A 21,305-nucleotide genomic window follows, 5' to 3' on the forward strand; every position below is an offset into this window, starting at 1 on the left:
GGTGAGGCATATTACTCTTGCAGGTAACGTTTGGGGGTAGGCAGGTGAGGTATATTACTCGTGCTGGCAATGTGTGGAGGTAGGTACGTGAGGTATATTTCTCGTGCAGGTAAAGTTTGGAGGTAGGCAGGTGAGGTTTATTACTCTTGCAGGTAAAGTTTGGAGGTAAGGATGTGAGGTTTATTACTTTTGCAGGTAAAGTTGACAGGTGTTTTGGAGGTAGATTAGAGAGAAGTATTACGTTTGCAGGAAAATTGTACAGGTGCTTTGCGGGTATATTAAAGAAAAATATTATTCATGCAGGTGAAGTTTGGTGGTGTTTTTGAGGTAGACTGGAGAGAAATATTACTCTTGCAGGTAATTTTTTAGTTGGGGAGAGAAAATTCCTCTTGCAGATAAAATGTGGAGGTATTGTGGAGATACACGGTGAGGAATTAGCCCGTTACTCCTGCATCTAAAGTGTGGAGGTAAACGGGAGAGAGGAGGAAGAAAGGGAAAGGGAGGAGGAAGAAAAGAAGGAAAGGGAGGAGGAGAAAAAGAAGAGGAGGAGGAAGAAAAGAAGGAAAGGGAGGAGGAAGGAAAGAATGAAAGGGGGGAGGAGGAGGAGAAGAATGAAAGGGAGCAGGAAGAAAAGAATAAAGGGAGGAAGAAGTAAGGAAATGGAGGAGGAGGAAGAAAAGAAGGAAAGGGAGGAGGAAGGAAAGAAAAGGGAGCAGGAAGAAAAGAAGAAAAGGGAGGAAAAGAAAAAAAAAAAAAGGAAAGATAGGAGGAAGAGAAGAATGAAAGGGAGGAGGAAGAGAAGAATGAAAGGGAGGAGGAAGAGAAAATGAAAGGGAGGAGGAAGAGAAGAATGAAAGGGAGGAGGAAGAGAAAAATGAAAGGGAGGAGGAAGAGAAGAATGAAAGGGAGGAGGAAGAGAAGAAGGAAACGGAGGAAAAAGAAAAAGAAGAAAAGGGAAGAGGAAGAGAAGAAGGAAAGGGAAAAACTAGATCACAAAGATATTTATTTTTAACCGCTTCACTTCAGTTACACATTTTTATAATCTACTCTGGCTGCTTCCCGCCGATTTCATTGAGGTTAAGAGATCCACCTACTATACCTACACTAGCTGGGCCTAGATTTTAGTCCCTTATCGACTTATTTCACGTAGTTCAGTGGTAGACAAAGACGAGATTATGGCTTAACATCCTTTACATAGCACTTCTTTCTTGATTAGCACCATATTCACGATGAAGAGATGGCAGTTTCAGGTCGAGATTGAGAAAAAAAAAAAAGTGTAATTCGGAGTTAAGTGAGGGTCTGTGTCTAATCCTACTGGTCCGAAAGGCTGCCTCAGCTAAATAAAATCGCCTGGACACAGCAAGATTGACTTATAAAACACGTCATGGGGCTGAAGAGATTAAACTTGTGTCAGCTGTGCCTGGTGTGTGATTGTCTTACTGAGTTCCAACCAAGGGCCGTTTTATGTGCAGTTGGACTTCCTAACGCCTCTTCCTTAGCGAGTTATTTTGCTTATTGCACCTGAACAGTCACATGTTTGCTATCTATGTGACATTAAATCCAACGTTTCCATCAGCAACATACAAGAGGATATTGAAGGGTAACGTGAAGAATAAATTACTAAGAAAGAGCGTCACGAAATCTCGAAAGCCATATAGAATACGTTACTACATTAGTCGTTTTCTCGATGGCACAGGAGACTTAGTACCAGTCCTGGCTTTTTAATGTCTTGTATATTTTGTATACCTAAATAACATAGGCCTACTATGTTTGTGATAACAACATAATGTAGGATATTAGGGTGTAGTAGGCAAAAGAAATCGTTTGGGAAAATATATTACGAAATCACCAAATTCATCGAGAGTACTGCCCCAGCTAACAGGTAGCCGAACATACTAGAGGCTGAACTCATGTAAATCGCTAAATTTGATATGTTAGGTATTGCAAACAGGCATTTAGGAAATCCCCAAGAACCGGACTAAAGTTGCTAGAGTACCTGCATAGTAGAATAATTAAATGACAACATATAATTTATATAAGTACAGAACATAATACATAATAATTAAATGACCATGTATACCGGTAGAGAGAGAGAGAGAGAGAGAGAGAGAGAATGGACAGTAAATCAGGCTAGTTTAGACAGAATTAACTCTTCCCAGCAGCTAACTCCATTTTCCTTTCCCTCCATATGACAGCGAGTGGGACTGGAATCAACGGAGGGAGAGGGTCAGGAGTGGTGGAACACGGTGGAGAACGAGTGTGGAGAGGCCTTCAAAATCGTCCAGTACATCACCAAGACGAATACGTGGTCACTCGTCGATTCCATTTACTACACCATGACGGCTGTTACGACCATTGGTAAGTGCGTGTGTGTGTGTCTGTGTGTGTGTGTGTGTGTGTGTGTGTGTGTGTGTGAGAGAGAGAGAGAGAGAATCACCATTCTGAAATACCATTGACGCCAACACGACTATCATAATACTGTATTACCATCATCCACTGCCACTACCATGACTGCTGCTTGTATCATCGTCGTAGTAGCCACAGGGACTCAGTGGTTCCCGCGTTTTCCTCTCATTCTGTGATGCCCTGGACCTGATCTGAATTCCACACGTGGCGGACGTTGAAAGTGGATGCTGGTACTGTATGCTTCCATTATACCTGCCTCTGTATGCATCCTGTCGGTTCACAGAGATAACATAGGCATTGGTATAAACAAAAACACAACCAGTAATACACTTTCATTGTTACATAAACCATTCATGCTATTGGCACCCCTTCCTGATTTTTGCTTGACTGTCATGGGGAAGGGTTAGTCCAGGCAGTTGCTACCCGTCCGTGGAGAAGGTCTGATCTTGCATTGGGTCACGTAGGGACTGGTGGCAATGGAATACCTTCATCATTAAATCGGTTGTCACCATAAATCTCACTACACACCCACCATTACACTTGAATTAGTTATCATTATCACTACACTGACCAGCGTCACTGCAAGTATCACCTCACCTACCAGCATTGCCCGTATCGCCGCCAGCATCATCATCATCAATATTATCATCATCATACCTTCACCACTGTCACCACCAACCTCATAATTATTATTACCCGTCCCCGCCCCGGAGGAGCTCGGGAACGGGTGTTGTTTTCACTGTCTGTCTGTCTGTTAACAACTTTACGCGAAAACTACGGGTGCGATTTTGACTAAAATTGCAGGAATGATGGGCCATGACCTTCTGATCACCTGATTAAATTTTGGGCCGAATTGGGCCAAGGCCGAGGCTGTAGGCGCCAAAAATGTAAAAAAAAAAAAAAAAAAAAAAAAGTTTTTTCGCCATAACTCCTTTCAGATTCGTCATATCGACATGAAATTAAAACATGAAGTTGCATCTTTCAAGTCTGCATCCTGTAATATGCCTCATTACATCACGGGGGTCAACTTCCAGTTAGCGGTAGGGGGGTCAGTGTCAGGTGGGTTGGGCCTAAAATTTCAAATGGGCATGAAATCGTCAATTTTCACCCGATTTGCTTTGGATTTGATATGTGACATCTTTGACTAGATATCCTGTTGTGTTTATACGTCAGCACTAAAATGACTGCCGGGGACGGGTTTGCTGTGCCGTGGCACCGCTTCGTGTTATTATTATTATCATACCTCCATCACCTTATTTGCTTTTATCACTACCCCTGCCATCAGGAATACCGCTACCATTATCATGAGCATCATACATACCACGTCTTTATAACAACCATGCCACCATACTTCCCAGCACCACTATCTATACGCCTATCACTACCACTACGCCAGCTTTTACCATTACCTCCACTTTCATCACTACACCACACTACTCCCACAGCCACCACACCTACCATCATCACTGACCCGTCCAGTACTCGGCATTTACCACCACCACCATACCTACTATCATCATTACTTGTACGTCTTCCTTCATCATCATCATCTCCACATTTGGCACCACACCACATACACCAGAGCACCACACCACAACACACTTTCCAGGGCCTTTACCACACCTTTTGTCTCCACATCAGCTTCATATGTTCGTCAGCCGTCACCCTTGTCATCTCACCACTGCCACACCACGACCACCACCACACAGCGTTAACAGGGAAGGATCAAAGGTCGGCCAGCTGTTACCAGGATGGCAATCAGACCTTGTTACTAGGCCGTCAGCGCTCCTTCTCAGTGATACGCAATCCCTCACTCCATCCCAGCCCGTCAGCCGGAGAGTATTGCCAGTCCATTCTCATATAACTCCCGCAGCATGATGTCTTTGTGATTGAATTTGTGCTTCCACCAGGCTATTTATTCAGCTTAGAAGTACCCTGGTAGTGAAAGATAAAACTTTTTTTCCCATCCCACTCCACTTATATATTCTTTGCCATTACCCACTCGATCCACCTACTGCAGTTGACTCGGTGTAGCCTAGGACTTTTGCTAGATTCTGTTGCATTAGTCTCCACGTCACACCGCTCACATACCTTTAACCCCATCTATCCTTAGGTCTCTTATTCTGTTCACATAATCTTTTCTTCACCATTCTGTCCTCTTGGCACCTTTTGCCCTGTTTCCTAATCTAATTCCTCTTCCATCCCGCCATTCTTGCTATTATACTCTGCTTGGGCACAAACATATATTTAAGCACACTATATTTAACTCATTCAAACACCACTGCCTACTCTCTCTTTCCTTTTTTTTTTTTTTTTTTTAACACGCTGAACAGAGGAAGGAAAAAAAAATAAATAAAAATCCATGCGTCAAATCACAGGTGTCTTCCATTCACTAAAAATCTGCAACAATTGAACTCTGCTTCACATATGATCAGAGTTATTGATGGTCACATACTTTTCTGAAATTCCTTTTGTACAAAGAGTAAATGAAAATCAAGCATGGCCTAACGCTGCACCCTGCCTTGTAGTGAATATTCCCTTCATTATCGTGACGTCCTTTAAAATGTATTATAACATTGTCATACGATTTTATTCCACATGGGAGAGCCCGTTAGCAGTGAAACGGTTTGACTAGAACTATATTCAGGGGCTTCAGTTTGAAAAGCTTCTCGTCGACTGAAACAGTCTGATATTAGATTTATATATACGTATAATCGAGGTAATTTTTCATGACTAGCCTCAGCTGGCAGTAGTCACAATGAAACTCTCAAGTGTCTTGCAACCACTGAATGATGAGCAAGTGAAATTATACTGTCAAAATTTTACTCGTTCTTTGAACGTGCTTATTTTCTCATTCTGTCTCTGCAATTTTCCTTCATAACTCGGACTGTCTCAGGCCTGTACTCTGGTCGGTCAAGAAGGCTTCCAAGGACTTCTTCCCTACCAGTTTGTTTTTGTGTATAATACGTTAATATTTTCTTATGATATATATAGTCAGGCTGTGTTTTTCTTGTTATATATATTCAGTCTGTGTTGATATTAAAACGGTACAAAACCATACAAGAGGATAATAAAGTGTAGTATGGGAAAATGTTTGTTAAGAAGAGGTGGCAGTGAGGATTCTAAGTTGACGAGCCTCTTGGTCTTTGTCTTTAATTGCCCCTCATCCATCCACAAAACTGCGCCATCACCACTTAAGTTCACTTCATTATGAGCTCATCATTGCACACAACACACAGTTAACTACGGCTGACACTAATTTTAACCTTGCTTTTATGAGTTTAACCTTCACGCTATGTATCTGTCTGTATGTCTCTATCCATTCATCCATCCATTTATATTCCAAATCTTTGTTACCAGATGCTTAACCTTCTTACTACGACATGAACTTGCAAAACTCTTCAGTTCATCCTGCATCTCTCCTGCGTTTCATTTTTTCCTTTCCTACGCTTCATCCAGCTCTTCTTCCTCATAATAATCTTTTTTTCTGCATGATCTTGGTCTTAATGTCTCTCCTTTAATTTTATCTTTTGATCCAGTTCATCTTTTCCTTCCTTCTTTTTCATTCCAGTTCCTTCGCTACCTCCTTCATTTCTTCTTCTCCCTTCACATTCTCTTCCCTCCTCCACTTCTTGCTCCCTCTCTCACATCCACCTCCTTAATTACTTATTGCAGTCCTGAATGACCAACCAGAAACTCCTCCAAGCCTCTCTGTCACCTCTTACTGTTGCGTTCTCCCCTCTGTCAACCACTCCAAGCCTCCACTCCTCATAGACATCTTCATTTCTCCCTCCCTCACTTCCATCTTCTTTTACTTCTTACAATCCTGAGTGACGGCAGGAAAAGCGCTACTTCTCCCTCGCCACCCCCCACCTCGCCCTTCCAATCATCTCTCATCAGTAAAGTGTTCATTGTGAGCGTCTGACGAGCGAGCGAGGCCTTTGTACATACTCCTATCATAATTTCATCATGATGTAATCTCTCAACATTTCTGGTGAGGTAGTTGTAATCTCTCAGCATTTCTGGTGAGGTAGTTGAACAGTAGCAGAAGAATAATTGAGCTAAAATACTCTCACTCTCTCTCTCTCTCTCTCTCTCTCTCTCTCTCTCTCTCTCTCACGCACGCACGCACGCACGCACCCGCGCGCAATCAGTTTATGAAAGTGAAAAACAACTCACACCTTGCATGTGTCACTTTCACGGTGATTTAAATCGATTTCATAGTGGAGCATGTCAGTTGAAACCCTCTGTACATTCCTTTGGAAAGTTGGGATTCCAAGGGATTTCTTTGGTCTCATGAGTAAATATATACTGTAGCTAAGAACAGAATTTATTGAATGTATCTACTACCTGCTGAGAGAATGTCTTCTCTATCTCACATAATAGAAAAGTTATTAGCCTATGAAACTCATCGCCGTCGAGCCGTGTCGTGTCGGGCCACTCATTTTTCAGCTGAAAGAAAACCACGTCGCTCCGCTTGCTTGGCCTGCTCGCTGCGTTCGCTCGCTCGTAACAACCTAACATCATCACCACCGACTTCCCTGCTTCCATCACGTCAATCTCTTTTCATCATATTTCCACTGTTTCCCTTACCGATATTATATTTTGACTTATTTGTTGTATTCATTTTTTTCTCCTGTATATATTTTTTCCTATATCCATCATAATTATGTATTCTCTTGACCCCTGTATTTCTCTTTTATGTTGTTTTATTCGTGTGTATATATATTTCCTGTATATTTATTGTTATCAGTTACACCTCATCGTTTTCCTTTACCGTATCTTTATTATCCAGTCACAAACAATGCACTCTGCCCTCACTGTAGTGCTGCCCTCCACACCATAACATACCTCATGCATCTCACTCACATAACACTGACGATCCAGTATTATAAATTGAACAATATAATCTCGGGGAGCATATGGTTAGAGTAGTCCTGCAGTCCATTGGGTTCACGTCCAAATAACCCTAGGGTGACAGCAGCAACAACAACGCAATAGTTTCTCACCTACCTCCCTCCCCTCCAGGTTACGGTCACATCTACCCCGTGACGGAGGAGGGTCGGCTGTTCTGCGTGCTGTACTGTTTGGTTGGCGTGCCTCTGACCTGTATACTGCTTGCTAAGTCCTCTGATATGCTCTCAAATAGGATGCTCGACCTTCTGAAGCTCGCCCAGGTAAGAGAAATTTGTAGATAGATTGATTGATAGATACCTAGATTGATAGATAGATAGGTAGATACATAAGGGGTACCTGTAACATGTACACTCCTCTCAGAGCCATCTGATAAACTATGCCCTCAGAGCGTATACTATGCAGTGTCTACTGAAAATCATACAGGTAAGATCTGTATATATATATATATATATATATATATATATATATATATATATATATATATATATATATATGCATTACACACACACACACACACACACACACACACATTGGGGAAGGGGAAGTGCAGTACAAGAAGTATCCATTTATCTGTCCTTCTTGCATATACAGTACCTTCATTTTCTATTGCAGTCTAAGCACCGTCGTCACCGCAAGCTAATCCTGTACGGCATCACGTGGGTCTACCTCATCGTGGGCTTCATCGTGTTCATGTTCCTGCCGTCCATCGTCATCAGCAAACTGGAGGGTTGGTCCTACAACGAGACCCTCTACATGACCTTCATTACCCTCACCACGATTGGGTTCGGAGACTACTATCCTGGTGAGTTGTTTGGCCTGGCGAACTGTTTTATTATTTTTTTTTTTTTTCATTTTTTTTTTACAAGGTCCCCTGAATGTCGGGACTTGTACCAAATGGTTAGGAATCTAAATGGAAAAAAATTGGTGCTTCCTGTAGGATGTCATGTTATCTCTCTCTCTCTCTCTCTCTCTCTCTCTCTCTCTCTCTCTCTCTCTCTCACACACACACACACAATCAGTCTCATTACCTGTCTCTCCTCCCACAGGTTACGGCGAGAACCAGGCGCACCCAGATCTCTACAAGATGTGCATCGTCATCTGGATCATGGTGTCCCTTGGCTACTGGTTCATGCTGCTCAATTTCCTGCAGAAGGCACTCAGGCAGAACGTACCCCAGAAAATCAAGAGACTTAGGCGGTCACGCACGGTAGCCAGGCAGTCCAGGTTCTTCAGGCATATGGTGTCCAAGGTGAGAGAGAGAGAGGGAGAGAGAGAGAGAGAGAGAGAGGAAGTCAGTTGGTTAGTACGTGTGTAGGAACTGTATAGGGATCCTGTCTCACCCATACATGTAGGTACGGAAAAAAGATGATGATGGTGATGATATAATGATTGAGATGATGCGTGTTTTTTATTTTTTATTTTTTTACCAATTCATTATTTATTTGCTTGCAGTTGATGGGAAGGCTCTGCCCCAAAAGTGTTGTGAGAGCTACTTAATAAAAAAAAATACATATATTCGTCATTTGAATATGGTAGACCCCTGAGATGGAACCAGGAATTACGAGGGTTGGATGATGGGTAAATGCATGTAGTGGGCACTGTTGCTAGTCCTCCCTCTGTGATTGCCTGGGCCTGTATCTGGATCTAAAGCAACTTACATATTAACGGGAAATAGGTGAGTTTTGATCATTGTGATGTTGATGATGAGGATGATTGCCATGCTAGTTCTGGACCCTTTATATTTTCTGTTTCTAGATGTCGCCCACACCATTTTTTACCGGGAAATATGATGGTGATACTGACCTTCCTGTGTATTAGTGAGAACCAGCATGATGAAGATGATGAGGATGATCTTTTACCAATATTTACGTATGCGAGTGGTGCGCGGGAGTATTGATCATTCGGCATGTGTGTGTGTGTGTGTGTGTGTGTAAGAGAGAGAGAGAGAGAGAGAGAGAGAGAGAGAGAGAGAGAGAGAGAGAGAAAGAGAATACCTGTAGTTGGTGTGTGAACTCAAGCAGTTTTGACCTGATTTAGAAAAATGTTGGAATGCTTGAGGGTCAGTCGAGAGTTGGTGCTTCTAGAACAACAGGTTAAAGGATGAAGTGAATCGACTTTGAGAGTAATCAGGAAAAGTTCAAAGTCAGGGTTTGATCCTTTGACCGATTATAGGGCAGGGGTGTTGAACTCTGTGAGTGCTCCTTCTTGTTTTCTTTATTTCGCCTACCCTCACCTTCCCAAATGTTTGTTGCAGGTGTTGTCTCAGAGGGCACAAGAGGGCGACAACAAAAGGAGGCGTTCATGTGTGGTAGGTGTGGGTGAGGGGGCGGAGAGTCAGGTGGCGGCACTGGTGGAGGAGGTGGCTGACGCTCTGGGATCACGCAGGCCATCCAGGGCCAGGGCCGCATCTATCGCACTGCAAGGTAAAGGGAAGGGGGGGGGGGAGTGTATTGGTGATTTTGGTGGAACTGGACTTTGTTCTAAACTGTCTGCCTGCATCTCTCCACCATTATGGCAGCTCACTCACTTCTTTTCAGTCCAGTTCTCAAGTACGAGAGTTAACTGATGTTCTCAGTCGTCTTTGTATGCAGCAGATCAACTGTGTAACTCTCTTCCTCAATTTATGTTTCCCTTCATTTACAGCTTCGAGTCATAGGCAGAGGAATGTCCAGGAATCTCTAAGTGAACGGATCTTGAAAATGGCTCACGTTAATGTAGTTTTTCCTGGAAAGAACAGTTTGCAAGCTTCCTGTGTTTGGATCTTTTTTACTTGCATAAAAAAGGATGTAGAGAAGAAAGAGTTCTGGTGGCAGAAGGGAAAGACTGATTTTAAAAAGTAGAACGAGAACGACGGGACAGAGTTGGTAGGTAGGTATGGTGGAGAAGGACTGTAGTAAGGGAGGAAGAAAGAGAGAGAGAGAGAGAGAGATGGAAGGGGGGAATAGAGTTGGGAGTTGTGTAGAGATTGACCACTTTCGAGTTTTAGGCCACAAGGAAGTTATAAAATATCTTAGTGGACATTTTTTGTTGTATCAGTACAAATGGCATTCCATCCATCCATCTATCATCCAATCCTATGTTGCCTCATGAGGAGCGTAGGAGCCCGGGCTAGGCAAGTTGGTCCTGACATTTAAGATGAGAATGACCAGCCTCACTCATCCTTGAGTGGCATTACGTGAGCAACAAACCACAACCATCCCTTGGATATAAACCCACACCGGCTCAATCCGATCGGAGCGCCTTGGTTACTTAATAAACCACCAGGCGCCATAATTTGGTTATATGGTTACCACCCAGCGTAGTAAATGGTTTCTTGGTGTACAAATCGCATTCAAAACAGAAGAATATCTTGTGAAAATTACTTTGACATAATGTCAAATACTTGCTTAACAATGTTATACTTCGTTATAACCGTGTGTAAAGAAAATAATAAGCAATTTCTCAGATACTGTGAAAAGATGGACGGTCTTCGATATTGTACTTCACTTGTTTACGGCCAAGTTGAAGTTTAACATTGCTTAGCAAAGACACGATATTATGTCAAAGCTTGTGTGGTTCCGTGGTATAAAGGTAAGGGTGATAAGTATGAATGTATTAGCTTTAAGGGTATAAGTCTGTTGAGTGTTGTTGGTAAAGTGTATGGGAGAATGTTAATTAAGAGAGTTAGAGAGGGTACAGAGGGAGTGATTGGTGATGAGCAGTGTGGCTTTAGGAGAAGGAGGAGATGCGTGGATCAGGTGTTTGCTGAGACAAGTGTGTGAAAAGTATTTAGCGAAACGTAAGTATGTGTTTTGGGCGTTCATGGATTTAGAGAAAGTGTATGTTAGAATTGATAGGAAGGCTTTGTGGACTGTTTTGAGATTGTGTGGGCTTGATGGTAGGTTGTTAAAAGGAGTGAAAAGTTTTTATGTAATTAGTAGAGCGAGTTTAAGGGTGGGAAATACTGTGAGTGATTGGTTTCCTGTGAGAGTGGGGCTGCGGCTGGGATGTGTGATGTCGCCTTGGTTGTTTAATATTTATATGGATAGTGTTGTAAGGGAGGTGAATGCAAGAATGTTAGGTGGAGGTTTGAGTCTGGTGAGTGCTGATGGTAGAGAGTGGAATCTGAATCAGCTGCTGTTTGCGGATAATACTGCACTAGTGGCTGATTAGGAGAAGAGATTGAGACAGATGGTAGAGGAGTTTGGAAGGGTGTGTGAAAGGAGAAAATTGAGAATAAATGAGAACAAGAGTAGTGATGAAATGTACGAGGTTGGTAGATGATAGGAGGATGAACGCAGTTTTGAATGGTGAGTTGCTTGAGGAGATAGTGTGTTTTAAGTATTTAGGGTCACATGTTGCTGTGGATGGAATAGATGTAGAAGTGAAGTTTTGAGTGAATAAAGTAGAAAAGGTGCTGGGAGGAATGAAAAGTGTTTAGATGTTGTTTGCTTAGAATGGATGTAATAAGAAGGCTGTATGAGGGTGTAGTGGTACTGATTGCGTTATATGGGGCTGAAACATGGAATATGGGTGTAGCAAAGAGGAAAAGTTTGAATGTAGTGGAGATAAGGTGTCTGAGGAGTATATGTGGAGTGACGTGTATGGATCGAGTGGCATATGATGAAGTGCGAAGGAGAATTGGAGTTATGCGGGAGATGGCTGATCGAGTTGAGCAGAGAGTGTTGCGATAGTTTGGACATATTGAGAGAATGGATGAAGAGCGACTCGTGAAAAAGATAACTGGATCGGATGAGAGGTGTAAAGCTGAGAGGAAGACCATGAATAGGATGGATGGATAGTGTGAGCAGAGTGTTAGATGCATGAGGAATGTCTTTGAGCAAGGAAGAGTGGCTGGGCATGATAGAAATGATTGGAGAGAAATTGTGAATGAATAAATGGTGACACGACCCTGAGGGGATATTCTCCCGCATTTGGTCTGATCAGCTGATCAGGTCAGGTGTGGATAAGAGGATGGGTCCATTATGATGTAGCAGGGGTAAACCGGCTCTACTGTCGGGCTGTGCTGTGGATGTCCCTGATTGCACTGCGCAGTTGACGTCCGTGTGGTGTGGTGCAGTAAGGATCTGCCTCTTCTTCCCTTGGGGCTAAGATACAAATAAGTATGTGTGTGGATGAGTAAATTGGGAGTGTGTCGTCCTGTCTCGGCTCCTTCCTTTCTTTGGGGGAAGCAGTCTAGGTATATAGATACATAGATTTCTGTGCGATATATATATATTTTTTCCAAACGCAATTTGTGCTGATAATACGAAAAATATCACTGTTGATATTTTCGACTTCCATTTAGCCCCAAACTTGCAACTGTCCAGTAATAGGAGAAAGACTGTACTGTAGTTGTGTGACGTAGAAGGGAGAGATGAAAGTAAGGACTTGGTGTTCAGACAGGAAGCAGTTGAATATCGTGACTCGCTTCATTGCTTTGGCACTGGTCTTATGTTTGGAAGATACTCTGGCATGGGTTAGGGCCCTCTTGAGTGTCCCCGAGTTTGTGGAGTGGGTGCTCGCAAACTAACGCTTATCTGTAATAATAAGATAATTAAAAGTACGTCACACATCTGTTTACTATCACTACCGTATCTCTTGTTTCACCGTCTGTGCCCAGTATCAGTCCTACCCTCCTCCTAACATTCAACTCTCTTTGGCTATACTCTTTCCTAATGGGGTCTTTTGGGGCGGGGAGAGCATTCAGTTCTATACCTCCACCTTTTGCTGTTACTTTCAATATATTGGTCCTCCTTCCTTAAGTTTAAACACCTCACTGATGGAATATAAAGGCTGGGAGTAGAGGAAGAGGGAAAGTAGAAAGCAGAGAGATGCATAATGTTGAAAAGAAATAACGTATTTGTGGGAGGTAGAAAGGAGTGATGGAGATAGAAATGGTAAAAATAGGGGTTTGAAAGTGTGTGTGTGTGTGTGTGTGTGTGTGTGTGTATATATATATATATATATATATATATATATATATATATATATATATATATATATTAATAACAGAACAGAGGAAGGAAAAACAAATAAATAAAAAAAAACTAATCCATACACCAGATTACTGGTGTCCTCTGTTCATAAAGTATCTATAACAGTTAGACTTGAACAGCTGTAGGTTGAAGTTTTGAGAGAAACAACTCTGGGGAAGCGAGTTCCAGAGAGATGCAGTTCGGGGAATAAAAGATTTCTGATAGGCAGAGGTTCTGCAATATGGCTGTGTGACATTCCAGTCATGAGCGCTACCAGATGCCCGTGTAGCACGAGGGAAGGCATGGAGAGGTGGCACCATGGACGCAACTTCGTCTGTGCATTTGCTATAAAAATATCTGTAAAATAATGCAAGGGAGGCAACATTCGTTCTTACTAGTAGGGGAGGTAGTTTATTAGTAATAGCAGGATTATTAATAATTCTAGCTGCTTTGTTCTTAATTTTGTCTAGTTGTTTTCATGCAACCTTTCCACATCCATTCCACAAGGGTGAGCAGTATTCATGCTGAGAGTGCACATGACTCTTATAAATAATAGCTAACTGTGCGTCAGTGAAGAAGTTATGGACTCTGTACAATAATCCAAGATGTACAATAATCCAAGTTTCTTTGAGGCGGTTTTAACAAGTGATCTGACATGAGAGGTTCAGCTGAGGGCATTGTTAAGTGAGACACCGAGAATTTCAATACTTTTGGAGGTGGGAACATTAGTAGCATTGAAGGTAGTATACGAATCTGGCAATACCTGTCTATTAGTAAATTGTATATATTTAGTTTTATTAGCATTAAATAAGACAAGGTTGTTTTGTCCCCATTCACTGATTGTAGATAAGTCTTAATTTATGGGGATGGCTGTACTAAGTTGAGAGTTAGAGATATCAGACTTTGTAAATGGGTGTCTGAGTGTGAATGAACTATGTAGAGTTGAGTCATCTGCACATGAATGGATGGGATTGTGCGTGATAGATACGGGATCGTTAATATGAACCAGGAACAGGGTTGGCACAAGAACTGATCCCTGCGGCATGCCAGCGTTAAGTGCGTGGAAATTGGAATATACATCATCTACTTTTACTCTAATTTTTCTGTCGCTGAGATATGAGGAAGTCAAAGGGACAAAAGACTTTAGTCCATAGCAAGGGAGTTTAGACAACAGGGAATGGTGCCATACTCTGTCGAAAGCTTTAGAAATATCAAGGGCTACTGCATGAGTTTCTTCATTTTGGTCAATTGATTGATGGATGGTATGAGTCAGGAGATTATGTCAGTGGTGGATCTTTCGTGGCAAAAACCATATTGTCTATCACTGATTAAGTTGTTGGATTCAAGATGTTTAACTATGTGCTTATTAATTAAAGTTTCAAATACCTTACCAAGAGAAGAAGTGACAGCTATTGGTCTGTAATCAGAGGGGTCAGAGGAACTTCCTTTCTTTGGAATATATATATATATATATATATATATATATATATATATATATATATATATATATATATATATATATATATATATATATTTATTTATTTATATACTGTATATAATTTTTTCACCAAGGTTCCAGTAATATTTCACATACTTTTTAAGTGTTTTATCATCAAACTCTTTGTTTTTAAAGTTGCACAAACATTATTGCTTCCATTGTTGCTAACATAATGTGTTTTAGATCTGTATGAAATCCTATGCCGAAATTACGTTATCAGGAAGAGTAGAAACTAAGTTAGCTCTAGTTTATGATGTGTTGGATAAGAGCATTTTGATCGCTTATATACATGAAAAAGAGTTATATAACTTCCAGAGCAGGGAGAGAACCAAATTTCACCCAATATCTCACGTCTGTTACTTGTTTTTCTCTTCCGCCTGGTATTCATGTACAAGCTTAGAGAGACTTGGTTTGTTTCCCAGCGCATAGATTCTCACAAGTACTTGTGGGTCCTTCGGGCCCCTCGCGCTTGCTCCTGCGGAGGGCTCTCACGCTGCTACAGTTTATTTTGGTTGTACCTGTGGGCAAAAAATTCTACAGAGATCCTATGTCGGGCGCTTGGAGCGACGTTTCTTGGTCAAAATGTGATCGCTCATGAAATTTTGGTGCGATTTGAATGTGTAGTTTCGGCTGCCCAAAACACACACAATGATGATTTCTACCAAGAACTGGTTGAAGTGGAGACTCACAATAGACTGGTTGAACGTGTACACAAACTAGAAATGGCTTTCAGAAATGAAATTGATGAAATAAAGAAGCAAATGCACTTGCAAAAGGAAGAAATAGAAAAACTAAGAAGGGAGGCCAATAAGAAAGACACAACCATCAGTGAACTAACAGTGGAATTGAGTACGCTTAGGAACAAAGTGAGTGAAATGGCAAGTACAGTAGTCAATCACGAGAGTGTTTTGGAAGAGTTCAAAAATGACACAGAGACAATTAGGCAAGCAAGCAGTCTTATGGACCAGAGCAGTATACTGAGGAGAAGATAACACAGGTGAATGAAGCTGTGCAAAGCTACAAAAATGATGTAGAAACCACGTATGCTGAAATGGTGAAAGTAAAGAAAGACTTAGAAACAAGGGTGGAGGAAAAAAGCATTAAAAAGGAAGTGAAAAGAATAATCCAAAACAATCCAAAGTTAGTCAGAGATTCAGTAGATATAAACAAATCAATAGTAATCACTGGTATAGAAGAGGAAGAAGTAAAAAACAAGATCACAAAAGACAAGAAGGAGATGGCAAATGTAATGAGCTTACTGAAAGAAGTATCAGAGGAAATCTGTAGTAAAGACAAAGAGGAACACAAAAGGTTAGGGAAATACGAGAAAAGCAAGACAAGACCTCTAAAGGTGACTTTCCAGAGTGTAAACACTGTGGAAGAGATACTAAAAAGTGCAAAGAATCTTATGGAAAAAGAGGAGTTCAAAAATGTATGGATAAAAAGATGCCTAACACAAGAGGAACTGGAATTACTGAAAGAGAAAAGGGAGGAAGCAAAAACAAAAAATGAGGGAAGATCAGAAGAGGAGAAAAAGAAATTTTTTTACAAAGTAATAGGATTGCAGGTACGAAAGTGGTACACAAACAGGATGGAAGAAAAAGGAGGAAGGTAGTAGAACCATGTCATGACAAGTATATAAACAAGATGATAAAGTTGATGTACTCAAATGTGGATGGAATGGTATCTAAATTACTAGAGATGAATGATTATGTCAGAGAAAATGAACCACAAATAATATGCCTAACTGAAACAAAATTAACACCAAGGATATCCAATGACATACTAAACTTAGAGGAATACAATATATGGAGAAGAGACAGAAATTTTTAAAAAGGAGGAGAAATTATAATATTAACTAAGAAAAATCTAAAAGTCAATGAAATAAAACTAGATATACCATCACAAGTAGAACTGATTGCAGTAGAGATCAACACATCTGAAGGTAAAGTAATTGTAGCCAATTTGTACATGCCACCCAGATCAAACACATGGGAAAGAGACGAATATGAGGACCTGGCAGAGAGTACAATTCAGAGTATAAGATCATTACTACATAAAATGGAAGAGAAATCGGAAAGAATTATACCAACTGGGGATTTCAATACAAATATAAATTGGAATACTCTAGATATAATTAGCCAAGAAAGCTGTTGGGACCAAAAGCTCCTGGATCTCGTGCAAGAGTTTTTCCTAACGCAACATGTGAGGGAAACCACCAGAAAAAGAGGACTTGATGTACCGTCAGTGCTAGATCTAATATTTACTAGGCAAGAAAATGATATTGACAGTTTAATATATCACCCTCCACTCGGCAAAAGCGATCATGCAGTACTAAATTATAACTTCAGGATAGCATATGACATAGTAAACAGCAATGACAATTACAAAAAGAGGCAAAACTACAAAAAGGGAAATTATCAAGACCTAAAGAAGTACTTCTTAGAAGTTGATTGGGAAAATGAGCTTAGAGGACAAGATTTAAATGCTGTATATAAAAAATTTTGTGAATTTTATGAAGTAGGAGTCCAGAAGTACATCCCACAGCACAAAGAAGCAGATAAGAAAATACAGAAATGGTTCAATACAGAATGTAAAAAATCAAAAGAAAGAAGAGATTTGTTGTGGAATAGATACAGAAGACACAATAATGAAGGGGTGTATAATAATTACAAACAGGCAAGAAACGACTATACAAGAATAAGGAGGGAAGCCCAAAAACAGTTTGAGGAGGATATAATAAATAAAAGTAGTGATCAACCAAAGCTGTTTTACAGCTATATCAGAAGCAAAACCAAAGTAAAAGATATAATACAATCCATTACGGACGAGGGAATCACTTATACACAAGAGAAAGATATTTATGAAGCACTAAATAAGAATTTCCAATTAGTTTTTACAGAAGATAAAAATTTTGAGAGGGACTATGTGGAACACGCATGTCCACACATACTACCAGATATACAAATAGCAGAGAAAGTAATACAGGAGGAGTTAAGTAGATTAGACAGAGGAAAAGCAAGTGGTCCTGATGAAATTTCATGTTGGGTATTACGAGAATGTGCAAAGGAGTTAAGTAAACCATTATTTTTAATTTTCAAGAAATCCTTGAGTCAAGGTAAACTACCTGATATTTGGAAAAAAGCAAATATTGTCCCCTTATTCAAGAAAGGAAATAGACAAAATCCACTCAACTACCGACCAGTATCACTGACCAGTGTTGTAAGCAAGGTATTAGAAAAGCTTATAAGAAAAGCTTGGGTAGATCATCTAGAAGAAAACAGTATGATAACAGAAAGACAGTTTGGTTTCAGAAAAGGAAAATCATGTGTTACTAATCTGTTGAGCTACTATGACAGAGTAACAAACACAATACAGGAAAGGGAAGGATGGGTGGACAGTATCTATTTAGATTTCAAGAAAGCTTTTGACACAGTACCACACCAAAGACTTTTATGGAAACGGTACCATCAAGGAGGAATTCGAGGCAGACTGTTTTGTTGGATGCAAGACTTTCTCATAAAAAGAGAAATGAGAACAGTACTAAGAGGAAACTACTCATCATGGAAAGAAGTGACTAGTGGAGTACCACAGGGTTCAGTGCTGGCACCAATCATGTTTTTAGTGTATATAAATGATATAAACAGTAACACTGGAAATGAGAGCTATCTGAATATGTTTGCAGATGATGCAAAAATACAAAGGAGAATTACTAGCACAGACTCTTGTAGGGAGCTACAAGAAGAATTAAATAAACTTCATGAATGGAGTAGTACATGGCAAATGGAATTCAATGTGGACAAGTGTCATGTAATCAAGTTTGGTAAAAGTGGAAAAAGACCTGACTGGGATTATAAGTTAGGAAATAAAACCCTATACACATCAGAAAGAGAGAAAGACCTAGGTGTGATTATCAATAACAGACTATCTCCGGCTGACCACATCAGCGAGAAGGTACGGAACATGTAAACACTGCTTGCAAATATGAGAATAGCATTCACATACATAAATGAAGACATGCTAAGAAGGATAATAACATCATTCATTAGACCAACCCTGGAATATGCATCAGTAGTCTGGAGTCCTCATCTCATAAAGCATATAGACAAGATTGAAAAAGTTCAAAGGGCCGCTACAGGATGGATACCAAGCTTAAGGGACCTAAACTACGAAGAAAGACTAAATAAACTGAATCTACCAACACTACAGGAGAGAAGGAAAAGAGGTGACATGATAATGCTATATAAGTGCATATCAGGGAAGGAGAAAATAGACATAAATGATTACTTAACATATGGAGAAGCATCAGCAAGAGGACACTGCAAAAAACTGCATATGAAAAGAGGTGATAAAGACGTAAGGAAATTCAGTTTCCCAAACAGAGCAATTGATCAATGGAATGCACTACCGAATGAAATAGTGTGTGCCAAAACAATTCATAAATTTAAGGATATGTACGATAAATATGGTTTAAGACACAGGACAGTACGAGCTTGACTCATTCCTGTAAAGATACAATTAGGTAAGAACAATTAGGTAAGGTAGGTAAGAACACACACACACACACACACACACACACACACACACACACACACACACACACACACACACACACACGGCTAGTGCTATAGTATATTAGATTGATATGGTGCACTAGAGTGGAAGGATACGAAAATGAACTTGGGTCGTCATGCAGTTAGATCAGGAGGAAGTTAAGCACCTCTTTCTTAGTCATTTATATTGCATCATACCTGAATATTATTTTGTGTACTATTTACATCACCTTAATAACTGTGTCGTTTGTATAGGTTATATAGAATAAAGACAATATTCACGAGTCACATGCATTAATAAATGGTAAGGAAGAGGTGCTAGACAGCTTCCTCAGCTGACCTGAATATGACCCTAAGCATAAAGCACATGCAGTGAAATAGTAGGTCAATTTTTTACCACGACTGTACATAATTGGTAAACTGGTCTTAACTGTCCAGTTGGCGATAAAATGGCTTGTCAGTCAGCGGGTTTGAATCAGAATTGAAGGTTACGTATTTTGCCAATGACTTGTGATGTAACCGCCCTGTTAGTGTGATCCTCCCCCCTTGGTGGTTATGTAAGTGGTGCTCAAGCGGTGGTTACTGCTCAGACCCAGGACTGCCTTGTCCTCCGCCGTGCCGTAAAAAGAATTTTACTTTTGAATGAAGTAAAGTTTTGCACGTGTATTTGGGTGTAATAAATTTTTTCAGGATTTTGATAATGATTATATATATATATATATATATATATATATATATATATATATATATATATATATATATATATATATACTGTACACACATTGGAAAAATGATCAGGGTGATAGTAATGAGATGGTGATGTGGATGCTGATGATGTGTGTTTTTGATTAAGGGATAATAATATTCCAGCAGCTTGATATGATAGTTTGTATGTGACACTAGTGTGAGAAATAAATTTGTTGTCTTCTTGGTTCATGTATAATGATAATTAAAAGGATTCTAAAGTATTTTCTGTGAAATTGTAAAACGTGTACACTTCCCCCACAGGCGATGAGAGCTTGGTCCTGCCACCCATCACCCTGGCCCAGCTGCTGAACGTGAACATCTGCCTTCGATCCAGCGCCGTTCCCACTGTTCGTTCAGCTGTAGCACAGAGCCCCAAGGAAAACGAGGTCACCAGGACGTTCAGTGACCTCTTCAGCGAGCCGGGTGAGGGCGAGGAGGTGGAGTTACCCCTCAAGGACGTTCTCAACCTTGTCACCTTGATCAAGTCCGTGGAGGATCAGGTCAGCGAGGGAAATGCAAGCTCAAGCTCAATCCATGACGACTCTAGTTCTCTCCTGAGCTCCCCGATGTCCACGGTGACTTCACTGGACAACAGAGACTTCCTTCCACTTCTCAGTGCTTCAAACCCGACTCGCATGCACAAGGACAGTGAAGAAACTGAAATCGGAGGCGAACTGTCAGGGGACGAGTCAGAATATGAGATGGAGGAGGCAGACAGTCATGAGATGGAGGAGGAGCTTGAGGAGGAGAGGAAGGTGGAAGAGGGTAGAGGGAAGAGCAGGAGGTGAATTGGAGGGTATTTGAAAGAGTCAGAGATAAGCATTAGAGAGGAAGGGGATTGGGATATTGGTGAGAGATGAAGAAGTATTGATAGAAGGTAGAGAAAATGAAAGCTGGTAGGAGGCTTGGGGAGGAAGGCAGGCAAGATTCTGATTTGAGGTAAAAAGGGTGGTAGTAAAGTGAATGGTATATGAAGAAAGTAAAGAAGAGAGGCATTTTGAGATAAAAGTTGCGAAATATTTGGAGCATGGAACAAGGAGAGGATATAGAGGGATTAAAAAGGCAATATATTTAGTGGAAGTGAAAAGGAAATGTAGGCAGAGGATTAAAGAGAAAGGATATTAATAGGAAGCAGAAAACAGTTTTATTAATCTCACATTTTGTACTTCCCCTTCTGGCATCTTCCCTGCCTTCCCTCCCTTATCCTCCAGTGATATCCCTCCACTT

General features: G+C 40.6%; 1 protein-coding gene across 1 annotated transcript in view; it reads left to right on the forward strand.

The window, feature by feature from the left end:
• Positions 1-20,930, forward strand: part of LOC145404843 (uncharacterized) — a 178,893-nt gene extending 157,963 nt beyond the window's left edge. Inside the window, exons 4-9 of the mRNA XM_080276341.1 lie at positions 2,196-2,358; positions 7,435-7,583; positions 7,936-8,125; positions 8,370-8,572; positions 9,578-9,746; positions 20,340-20,930. Coding sequence (XP_080132467.1) covers positions 2,196-2,358; positions 7,435-7,583; positions 7,936-8,125; positions 8,370-8,572; positions 9,578-9,746; positions 20,340-20,866 — 1,401 coding nt within the window. The 3' untranslated portion in view covers positions 20,867-20,930. The remainder of the gene's footprint in view (positions 1-2,195; positions 2,359-7,434; positions 7,584-7,935; positions 8,126-8,369; positions 8,573-9,577; positions 9,747-20,339) is intronic.
• Positions 20,931-21,305: the final 375 nt, after the last annotated feature.

Source organism: Coenobita brevimanus, chromosome 65 (genome assembly GCF_032717465.1).
Source record: "Coenobita brevimanus isolate Jiangsu-jjx chromosome 65, ASM3271746v2, whole genome shotgun sequence".
Taxonomy (NCBI): Eukaryota; Metazoa; Arthropoda; class Malacostraca; order Decapoda; family Coenobitidae; genus Coenobita; species Coenobita brevimanus.